The following is a 12500-nucleotide window of genomic DNA, read 5'->3' as shown; positions in this document are numbered from 1 at the left end:
CTCACCTTTTATTCTTTATGTTATATTCATTCATTACACTTTTCATACTTCTACGTTATATCCATCCCACTGTCCAACCTATTTCAAGTGTTACCTCGTCGTACAACTATGGGATTTTCCTACGGTTGCATCTTAAAGCCGACTGTCCTACCTGACTCCACTACTGAACCTCATGGGTCATGAGTCAAACGTTTCAACATATATCTGACAATGAGTAAGTTGACTCCAATTTGGATATTGTTTACAAGCTTTATTATCAGGTTATAGAGAATAACAGGTAGGTAAGATTGGCATTACGAATCTTTGCCATAGGACCAGTGGGGCCATAGACTACTGTAGTATAACTAGAGTGGAACTACGCAGATACACCATAAAGTAAAAGTTAAAAGAGGTTGAAAGAAGGAAGCAGGAACTTGGTTTGAAATACAAGGCTAAAATAAGTGGCTAAAGGTAGGGGCCAAATGGATGCTGCCAGGTCCCTTATGTAATACCTACAGTGTACTGCCACAGAGGGCACTAGTCGCACTAACCCCCAACACGGTTACAGGTGAGTAGGTCTTTCTGTACATCTATCTTTTCAGCATCCATAAACCACAGACTCTGTTATAATCTTAAAATTAAATATCAAGTTTATTTTGCTACAAGTCTTTCTTCCTGAAAATATCTTGAGAATGAGTCTTACCCATGAATTGATGTGAGGATGGATGTTCATCATGGCAAAAAACATCGTTGTTCCCATCGAGTGACCGATGTAGCTGACCTGATTCACCCCTGAAGTCGTTCGTACGTATTTCAACATAGCCGGGATATCGTACCGGGCGCATGTATCCCAGCTGAAATGCATTTTTGTTTTAACAATGATAATGATAAGAAGACATGAAAACATGTGGAATTTGTGACAGTTATGAACAGATGAATGATCACCTCCTCGTTCAATATTGCAGTCATTCATATAGGGTTTAAGATGACTTATTGACTCGTGCCTGGCAGAGGCAAGGTACAGGTCATATAGTGCTATTGAAGTGATCAGTAGCCAAATAAACTAGCAAATACTAACATGAACAGTATTGTTACATTACTAGTAAACACAATGAAATGAAGCAGTGAGAGTGGCGTGAACTTGGGACCCAGCAATTGCTTGTCTGATCTTTCCACTAAGCTACAATCGTCTTTCAACATGTCACCCATTCACATAGAGAATAAAAATACTGTAGCTATAGGTCCAAACTCTAAGATAGCCTAATTGACCCTCATTTTTTCTTTTTCATTACAGCCATATTTTGTAAAATAGTAATACAGTACTGTATATACAAGATTCCTAGAAAATGAATGATGCCCAGCAATGAGAAAAGATGACAACCTGGCTCAAGTATCGGGTACAGGTATATTGTCTTTCCTAGCCTGCGTTTGGTTCCTGTACCCGTCAGCACCAACACTAACATCCTAAACATTTGTAAGTCAAGAGGGGTTAGGGGTGTCTGCAAAATGAATGGAGCACCAATAAAATAAAAAAATATTCTGCGTAAGTGTGGACAATACCTTCTTACCTAAATTCCCAAAACTTGGGATTTTTTGGTGTAATGGTGCGGTGAAGACGACCATAAATGTTGCCTCTGATATTTCCCAGCCATACGTCATATCCAGCATCTGATAATATGAAAGCTGCAGGAGGAAAAGTGAGTAGTATACTATTATTATTGCTATTGAATAGGATATAAAAGAATGACTCTCTGAAGGAAAGTAGGCAATGTGTCTATATATTTCACAAGACTTTTTGTCAATTATGCAATGCTTAGATACGGCAAAGTCTTAGTTCATCAAATATACACATTAGTTTTCATAAATTTCCAGTTATTTATTCAGATACATGCCAACTTTCATGCATTGACAGAGTATTTACATTTTTCTTGGACATTTCCCAACAGGCTCAAGTAACTCAAGATTTAGTCGCTATACTGGAGAGAATGAATAAATGACATCCCTTGGCTAAACGATTGTGTAACTTAAGACACATCATTTCCGGTATGGATGAAAAATTTCACTTCAATTAGCTATTCAAATGTTTTGCCCTGTATATTTAGAGAACTCCATCCCAAGTTCTCTGGACATTACATGTCGCTACTGATAAAAATATCAAACCAATCCTCAACAAATTTTAAGCTATGTCAGTGAGGTTGACACCAAAAGCATACTTTTCATTTTCCCCGAGAGAGAATAATGCTTTAGATAAAGTTGAGTGAATCATTTGTGGGTAGATGCAGAGAGAATTTGAAAGGAACTGGATATTTCTACTTAGATTTCACGGCTTTTAGTTGAAAAAACAAACAAATAGAAGTGTGTTTTAAAACTCAAAATCTCTTGTACTTTTGGAAAGTCACCTGAAGATAATTTCTTCAGATATCTCTGAATTCTAACTTGGTATTGATATCTCAGCTTTGATTCCATGTAACGGCCAATTTTAGGCACGGCTCGTAAATCCTTTAAGACAAATCGTTATCATAGACAAAACACTAGGGCTACAATGCATTAGAATAAAAAAAAGAGAAAGATTAAAGAAAAAATTGCCTGAATACTCTTAGACGTTTTATCGAAAAAATGGAGCTTGACATTATTTTATCCTAATTACGTAAAATAATATATCAGTTGTGAAGAAAACGTGTGCAACTTAAATATCACTCTGCCTTAGCTTTAAAAAGAATCGCTTAAGGTTTTTATGTATCATAAATGACAACACTGATCATTCACTATATATATATATATATATATATATATATATATATATATATATATATATATATTATATATATATATATATATATATATATATATATATATATATATATATATATATATATATATATAATTTATATTATTATTATTATTATTATTATCCTTATTATTATTATTAAAGTTGAAAGCTTTTATTGAAGCCCACTATAATGATGGGCTTCAATATAAGGTTTCAAATAATAATAATAATAATAATAATAATAATAATAATATAACATGTAACACATCGTAACGTTTAGCAAACATTAAATATATGACTTATTATATCTATGATGTTTACACCCAATGAAACGTCGGCTGATTCATTGTGGGCTGTCAAAACGTGGAATTGACGTCATCGATACGGCTAATCTGCTCCACATCTTGATCAAGTGTGGAATGTGGAATCAGAGTGTTAAAGAGATGATGTATGTCGATTAAAATGTAATAAAAAGTAATAAATAATTAACACGAGTGTTTTATTATTTATTTTCCCCTTGATATCTATGTAAAAATTACAATAATTGTAAAGTCTATGAAAGTGTGGATGCTATGGGACTAGGAGGCTCAGTGGAGTTCAGCGTTTGATGTTGCCGACTCACTGAAAGACTGATTCCTGAATCAGTGTTGAGGGAAGTAATTGCAATTGCCGCACAACAGTTGCCTTTTGACGAATTGATTCGTCAGCTCAAGAAAAATCCTCCTCAGTTCAATATAGTGTAACTGACAAACGTTATCAAGTGAGACTTAGAGAGGTGAAACTGGGATTAATCAGCGACACCGCTGAGCGTGGAGTTGCCTAGTGTGGAGAATCCGGCAGCCATGATTTCCAGATCCTTGATTTGTATAATGTTCTACTATTGAGGATTTGACTTTATTACTCATTATTCTTCTGTAGTTTTTTGTCAAATGTGGTCGTGCAAGGTGCGTTAGATTTGTTTATCAACACAGTTGTTCAAATTCCGGTACATCAAAGCCATCGATTATGTAAATATCGTAAGAACTAAGAAATTAGAGAATATTTGGCAGTGTTGTGACTGTTGTCAGTTTTACTTAGGCCTAAGTTACGTTGGACGATTTTGCTGATAATGTACGTGTTTTCGAATCATTAGTTTGTTGCGAATTGCGATAGCCAAAAACAAGAAGTGATTTGTCACGAATGGGGTGTTTCAGTTGTGAAAATCAACAACAAGAAATTCAAAAACCAAAATATAACAGAGGGATTGATGGCGTGTTTGGAACCTTGTGGATTTCAAACAAACAATGAAATTGTCCTACATCGCCCTTTTGGAGAACGTGGAAAGGTACCAGTGCAGTTAAAAGGTATGTTCGTTTATGGAATAAACCATGTTGTCTAAGGCTAAGTTCGTTTATACAATAAACTATGTTGCTTAGGCTAAGTACGTTTATGCAATAAACCATAGGTATTATTGTAGTTTATTGCTGGGTAATGTAACCTAGGAAAAAAAAAAACTGGTAAATTTGTATTGTAATACAGGGTGTGATTTTCGCACAGAAAATATATGATTTCCGGTATTGTAGTTTATTACAGGGTAATGTAACCTAGGGAAAAAACTACGGTATTATTGTAGTTTATTACAGGGTAATGTAACCTAGGGAAAAAACTACGGTATTATTGTAGTTTATTACAGGGTAATCTAACCTAGGGAAAAAACTACAGTATTATTATAGTTTATTACAGGGTAATGTAACCTAGGGAAAAAACGATATTATTGTACCTTCTTGAATGTACTGTATAATAAACCGATGAAAAAATACGGTAATATTGAGCTGTGCAATCTAAGATAAATGTTAGCGTAACATGCTAGCATTAGCAGTGTTTTTCATTTATTATTTGTCATTCTACGGTTCGGTTGTAGTCGCTCTCGTTCGTTCATATGTACATAGCAGGTTTCAACCTTCTGCGCATAAACTCCTCCCCCCTGCGCATAGACTCCTCCTCCGCCAATAGTATTTCTTCTTCTCTACTCGCCAAATTTAACTATTCGACTTCACCCGCTTTATTCAAGTATATGACTTGATCCAGTACAACTATACCATTCCTTTTATGTAATACCCTCGTATACATATTACATTTTACCCAGAATTACTCGTTTTATTATCTGATACCTTATAAAATCGCCTCATTTTATATTCCCATTAAATATTATTTGTCATACACTCTATTTTATCTTGCTATATTACTCGTATACATTTTGTTATTACCTTGTCTCGCCCCGATTTCACATAAATACTTGCTCTGGACAAGTTTCCCGTTCTAGTTCATTCATGTTTACTCTCTAGACTCCGTTGTTTTTCGTTAACCAATTGCGAACCCATATGTATGGACAATTTGTACAGGGGGTGGAGGTTAATATTTCCATACCCCCTTCCCTTATCTCTTCAACTGGTCTTTTCATACCCCTTCCAACAAATGCTTTTCCGTGAAAACCTTTGTCCTAGTCAGTTCTTTGTTATTTCAAGTGAGGTTTTTTTTTCTGTTTTACAATGGAAGTTATAGAAACTTGTAAAGGCTGCAGTATTCTATGCTTAAAAGCATTTGCTAAATTTCATGGGAAATTTTTTGATACGTCATCCAGTGTTGATAATTTCCTTAAATCACATAATGTAATACCCCAACGTTTATAGTGTCCCAAGTGCCGTTCATAGAAGTGAAGACGTCACAGTCTAAACGCCCCGGTGACCTACAAGTTTCGTCGTCCGGGTCATAAAAGTAAGTCATTAATTTCTTTAATTTAAATGTTTTTAATGTGCGCAGCTCAACATTACCGCTTGCCAGTACAAGTTTGTGACCTGGGAAGGGGGTCCGGGGGCTTGCCCCTGGCTAGGGGTTGTGATCTGGGAACTATTAGGTTAGGTTAGGTGGGTTTGTTAGGTTCTGTACCCTTTTGTACTCTTTTATATATTGTGTAAAGGATATATATAAAATGCTTTAAAATACACATGCTAATATTAGCGTAGCATTGCTAACGTTAGCAATGTCAGCGTAACATTATCGTAACATTGCTAATGTTAGAATGCGCAGTACATACGTTCTTGATAAGTGAAGCGAGGACGGAATTTGAACGAGCCATTATATTTAAACCTTTTAACAGAAAATATGTTTTCCTGTAGAAAATAACGGGATTTAACCGGTTTTCACCTTCATTTCATCCGCAACAACAACAACCAGTTCGGCTACTTGAAGTTAGTCGAACTGGTTGTTCTGTTTGTTTGTGGTTGAAATGAAGGTCAAATTCGGTCAGATGATGTTATTTACTACAGGAAAACGTATATTTTCTGTTCAAAATAAGAATCTGTAATACAGTACAACTTTACTGAAAAAACTACGGTATTATTGTACTTTATTACAGGTTAATGTAACATAGGGAAAAGACTACGGTATTATTGTAGTTTATTACAGGGTAATGTAACATAGGGAAAAAACTATGGTATTATTGTAGTTTTTTACAGGGTAATGTAACCTAGGGAAAAGGCTTATTTTTTATAGAAAAAGGTTCGTCCTCTTCGAAAATGACACTCGTTCCTGTCAGAAATGAATAGTTTCTGAAATATATATATATATATATATATATATATATATATATATATATATATATATATATATATATATATATGTATATATATATATCCACCGATAATGGGGTATCACCAGTGGGAACTCGAGATTCTGAGGGGGGAAAACATACTGGGAAACAGTATACAATGGTAAAACAAGCCTTTTCTTCTCTATACATTACCTTCTTGGATGTATAATAAACCAATGGAAAAAATACGCTAATTATCTAAAATGATACCCTGTAGACTTGTAAAACTTTACCAAACCATATTGTCCAGGCTAAGCATGTTTGGACAAGGCAGAGTGGAAACCATTTGCGCAGGTTAAGGAGTCGAGTTATCATCCGTTATCCAAAATGTCCGTTCCAATATTGAATCGCATAGGGGTAGAGCACACCTACGGTATTTCACTTACTTTACTTTAAGGGCTTCTTTTCTGGTCTTATATTATAGGAGAATCCCTCTCTCTACAGGACCTTTTGTAATTGATTTTATCGTATACATTCCAAGGCATTGAGCACTTCACACCGCATATTGCTCGTTTTATATATATATATATATATATATATATATATATATATATATATATATATATATATATATATATATATATATATATCCACCGATAATGGGGTATCACCAGTGGGAACTCGTGATTTTGGGTGGGGAAAACATACTGGGAAACGGTATATAATGGTAAAACAAGCCTTTTCTTCTCAATACATTACATTCTTGGATGTATAATAAACCAATGGAAAAAATACGCTAATTATCTAAAATGATACCCTGTAGACTTGTAAAACTTTACCAAACCATATTGTCCAGGCTAAGCATGTTTGGACAAGGCAGAGTGGAAACCATTTGCGCAGGTTAAGGAGTCGAGTTATCATCCGTTATCCAAAATGTCCGTTCCAATATTGAATCGCATAGGGGTAGAGCACACCTACGGTATTTCACTTACTTTACTTTAAGGGCTTCTTTTCTGGTCTTATATTATAGGAGAATCCCTCTCTCTACAGGACCTTTTGTAATTGATTTTATCGTATACATTCCAAGGCATTGAGCACTTCACACCGCATATTGCTCGTTTATTGTCAAATCTAATTATCGAAGCAGTTGGAAAACAGTATTCAGTTTCATTATTATTATTATTATTATTATTATTTTTATTATTATTATTACTAGCTAAGCTACAACCCTAGTTGGAAAAGTATGATGATATAACCTCAAGGGCTCCCACCAAAAATAACCCAGTGCAGAAAGGAAAGAAGTAATGAATAAAATTTATAGAATATCTCAAGATCAATATAAACAATGTTAAAAAAGATCTTTCATATATTAAGTACGAGAGGTACTTGTGTAAGCCTGTCCAATATAAAACCAGTCGCTGCAAGTTTGAACTTGAGTAATTCCATCGATTCAACTGGTAGGTTATGAAGATCTTTTTTCTGGTCACAGCTGGAATAAAACTTCTGAAATACTGTGTAGCCTTATACAGTAGACCTCGCCATACGACATTAAGCCATTCCAGAGTTGCTATCGTATGGTGAAAATGTCGTATGGTGGTCAATAGAATAGCTAATGCGTGCAAAACCCCAGGTAAAAACAAAAAATTTTATATACATATTAAAAATTAGTATCAAAATAGTATAGTAAGTACTGTACTATTTATATATAATATACATGCACAGTATATGATTAAATAACATTATAAATAAAAAATTTATACTGTACTGTAAAGGAAAAATGAAATTTTATTTACCTTTGGAGTTACGTGACTTGAGCTGGTAGTGGGTGGAGGCAGAGGGGGGAGGAGACGGCAGATATAAAAACGTATCAATGCTAGTTATGTTACACCTAATAATAAATTTATTTTCATTAAAGACAAAGTTAAAAATGCTTTTTTTTTTATTATTTTTGTCTTTTGAAATTTTTTTATGAATTTTCTAGAACTTAATTTTATAAAGTAGCACTTCATCTTCGCTTTAACTCATTTTTAGCCATTTTACTAGAATCACTCATATCATCTTTGCTTTCTGACACTTCTCTTTTGGAGAAGTATCTATCCAGAGAAGCCTTTTTCTGACGACTCCTCAAAATATTTCTAAAATGACTCGTGCACCTGTCATTAACACTCTCCACAAGACGACCTGTGAGAAGTTTTTTTTTTTTTTTTTCAATGAATCTAGTAAGGTATTTTTACCAACCGATAGTTTCCCTTATTTCTGCCGATGTCATTTCTTCTTTCTCCTCCCCCCGTCCTCACCACCACTAGAGTGCTGCTCCTCTTGAATGATGGTCAACTGCATTGCCTCCAACTCCTTCAAGTCTTCAGTCGTAAGCTCCCCCTTGTGCTCCTCGATAAGGTTATGGACGTCAGCCTCATCGACAACAAGCCTCATGGACCTCCTGATTGAAATTATTTCCTCAACATCACCCTCAGGGGCAGGATCATCAATGGCCTCGTCTTCGGGTGAGAGTTCGAAACCTTCGAAGTCGCGTTCTGTCACAACAGTTGGCCACAGTTTCTTCCATGAGGAGTTGAAGGTGCGCCGTGAAACCTCATTCCAAGCTTTATCAATCATCTTCAGGCATTGAACAATGTCAAAATGCCCTTTCCAAAATTCATGGAGGGTGAGTTGAGTGCTTTCGGACTCTTCGAAGCATCTTCTGAATAGATGCTTCGTGTAAATCTTCTTGAAGTTGGCAATCACTTGCTGGTCCATAGGCTGGAGGAGAGGGGTGGTGTTCGGTGGTAGATAGAGAACATTGATGAAGGAGAAGTCTGGATATATGTTGGCCTCAAGGCCAGGAGGGTGAGCAGGATCATTGTCCAGTACCAGGAGACATTTAAGAGGAAGATTGTTCTCTTCTAAAAATTTCTTGACAGCAGGACCGAACCAGACGTTTACCCACTCAATAGGTATGGTCCTCGTGACCCAGGCCTTGCCATTAGACCTCCAAAATACCGAGAGCTTATCCTTTGTGATATTTTGTACCTTGAAGGCACGAGGATTCTCTGAGTGGTACACCAGTAGGGGCTTAATTTTCAAGTCCCCACTGGCAGTTGCACAAAATGCGAGGGCAATTCCCTTCATCGATTTATGACCATGAAGTTTTTCTTCTGCTGTGATATATGTATGACGGGGCATTTTTTTTTTCAGAAAAGGCCAGTTTCATCATAGCTAAACACTTGCTGAGGAATGTAGCCTTCTCTGGAAATTAATTCCTCAAACTTCTTGAGGAATTTGTCTGCTGCTTTCTTGTCAGAACTGGCCACCTCTCCATGCCTGACGACTGAGTGAATACCAGTCCTCTTCCTAAAGCGATCAAACCACCCATGAGAAGCCTTGAACTCTCGGGGTGGAGGGGGGGGGGGGTTGCTGCGACATTCCTTCGTCTCTGCCGTCTCTCTGGGCTTCCACAAGATCGGCGAAGATGGCGTTCGCCTTATGCAAAATTACCGATTGCGTGAGTGTATCACCAGCGATTTCTTTCTCTTTAATCCATAGTAGGAGTCTCTCCATCTCGCCATTGATTGAGGTCCTTCCACTGGCAAGGACAGTCATGCCTTTAGAAGATTTACTTGCTTTAATGGCTTCCTTATTCTTGATAATTGTACCAATCTTTGACTGGTTACGGCCATATGCGCTAGCGAGGATAATGATGCGCATGCCTTCTTCGTATTTCTTTATTATCTCCATTTTCGTTTCCATAGTACAGTAATCATCTTCTTACTTCTCCCTTTAACATCACTAGCAATCTTGGGACCCATGGCAAAATAATTAAATTTGGAATTAAGCACTAAAATGCACAAAAAATACGATATTGCAAGCACTCTCACGAGATAAAGTCTTTACGAAACACGCGAGATTCTGAACTGAGCGCGCGAATAACAGAGAGAGAAAGATAGAGAGGCTGCATCTCTCTCAGGCATTGTGGGAGGGATTTTGGCCATTAGCATATCGGCATCTTAGTGACACCTGACACCGACCAATAGCAGACCAGCATCTTAGTGACGTATGAGCGTGGCGTGAGGCGAGTGACTCACCCAGTCATATGCGCACCGACCGCCAAGTTTGAATTCTGGAATTTGATGCCGTGAGGTGGGGAAAATGCCGTAACAAGGGGACACAATTTCGTATTCCATATCATATCGTGAAAAAAACGTAAGCTGGGGACGCTGTACCCGGGGGTCCACTGTAATGGAGAAAGCAAGACCATCAGAACTAATTGCATACCTAATACTACATGCAGAATGGTATAGTCTGGATAGATGTGAATGCAATGAAAGGATGGTTAGAATTATGAAAATCTTAAGCAATAAGTATAATGAACTAACTGAATGACGGTGCCAAAGATTAATATCAATATCAGGAATGAGAAATTTAGACGAGGTAGAATGATAGAGTTAAAAAAAAAATTCTTCAGCATAGATTGATCACCAAAAAATCCTAAGACTTCCTTAATAAGCAATTTTTTTGTTCAATAGACCGAATGTGTTTCTCACAAGTAAGTTTGCAATCAAGAATCGCACAAAAAATTTTGAAGGAGTTTTATATAATTAAAGAAACATTATCAAAGTAGAGATCTGTATGTTGAGTAGCCACGGTCCTCAACCTACTTTCAATCATACTTTTGAGTTTCGTTAGGGTTCAACTTCATGCCCCACAATTTGCATGCATGAATTTTAGCTAGATCTCGGTTTAGGTATTCAGCAACTTCAGATCTACATTCAGGTGCTGGTTTGATACAAAAAGAGTAGCATCATCTGCATATGCAACAAGCTTATTTTTAGGCAAAGTTAGTATTATTGTCACTGTTGGATAACACTATTATTACTGGTTCGATTGCTACAGTTATTATTTATTATTATTATTATTATTATTATTATTATTATTATTATTATTATTATTGCTATCTAAACTGCAACCCTAGTTGGAAAAGTAAGATGCTATAAGCCCATGGGCTCCAACAGAGAAAAAATAGCCCAGCGAGGAAAGGGAATAAGGAAATAGATAAACGATCTGAGAAATAATGAACAATTAAAATAAAATATTTTAAAAACAGTAGCAACATCAAAGCAGATATTTCATTAATAGACTTTTTTGTTTGGAACTTCTAGCAAAACCTTTCAACGCGTAATGCAAGAGGCAGTTCCCGTTGTTTGAAAGATAATTTCCCAAATAATAAAGTATTATCTGAAGAGCAATGTGATTTTCATGAATAATACCTACTGCCATAGAATAAGAATACAGTGAACCCTCGCTACTTCGCGGTTCGACCATCGCGGATTCACCACTTCGCGGATTTTTTCCATAACCCATATATATACAGTAATATATATATATATATATATATATATATATATATATATATATATATATGTATGCATGTATTTATGTATATATGTAGGTATGTATATGTGTATACATATAAATATATATATATATATACACACACACACACACATATATATATATATATATATATATATATATATATATATATATATATATATATAATATATATATATATATATATATATATATATATATATATATATATATATATCTAAAGTAGGAAGATGTGATGTAGTTCTAAGGGAAAAGTATGGGAAATATGTCTGGGTAATAAGCAAAGCTCTACCTCCAGTTTGTTTCTACATTATGATCAGAGATAAATGTAAACAAAACATTGGTTGCCATTTTTATCGTGCTTTTTAGCATGTTTAGGAAATGCATGATATAAAATCACCTTTAATATTTGTGCCTGTTTTAGTTTAGGGTACTGTAGTACATGCATTAAGTGTTCTGTACATTACAGGGTAGTTTGTTAACAGTACTACGTACAAGGGAAGGTTTTAAAAGTCTGAATATACATGTTGAATAAATAGGTAAATATGGTGTCACTACTTCGCGGATTTTCACCTATCGCGGCCGCGACTGGAACCTATCTACCGCGATAAACGAGGGTTCACTGTATACCATGGTCGCATAACTTATGGGAATAAAGACTTTTTGGTGCTATTATAGTATGCTATCTACCGCCGATTTTGCTATCTACGACCCCTCTCTGACTATAGTATGATACCCACCATCAGTCCCTAAGGATACGGTCTACTTGCTAATCCGCCTCTAATATGGAGGATC

General features: G+C 35.8%; 1 protein-coding gene across 4 annotated transcripts in view; it reads right to left on the bottom strand.

Moving 5' to 3' along the window:
• Positions 1-12500, bottom strand: part of LOC137619550 (lipase lipl-4-like) — a 110991-nt gene that overhangs the window by 11791 nt on the left and 86700 nt on the right. For all 4 annotated transcript variants that reach the window (XM_068349647.1, XM_068349648.1, XM_068349650.1 and 1 more), the window contains 2 exons: positions 1548-1662; positions 683-833 (listed from right to left, as the gene is read on the bottom strand). In XM_068349647.1, the coding sequence (XP_068205748.1) occupies positions 683-833; positions 1548-1662 (266 nt within the window). The remainder of the gene's footprint in view (positions 1-682; positions 834-1547; positions 1663-12500) is intronic.

Source organism: Palaemon carinicauda, chromosome 26 (genome assembly GCF_036898095.1).
Source record: "Palaemon carinicauda isolate YSFRI2023 chromosome 26, ASM3689809v2, whole genome shotgun sequence".
Lineage (NCBI taxonomy): Eukaryota > Metazoa > Arthropoda > Malacostraca > Decapoda > Palaemonidae > Palaemon > Palaemon carinicauda.
This window is presented reverse-complemented; position numbering and strand designations above follow the sequence as displayed.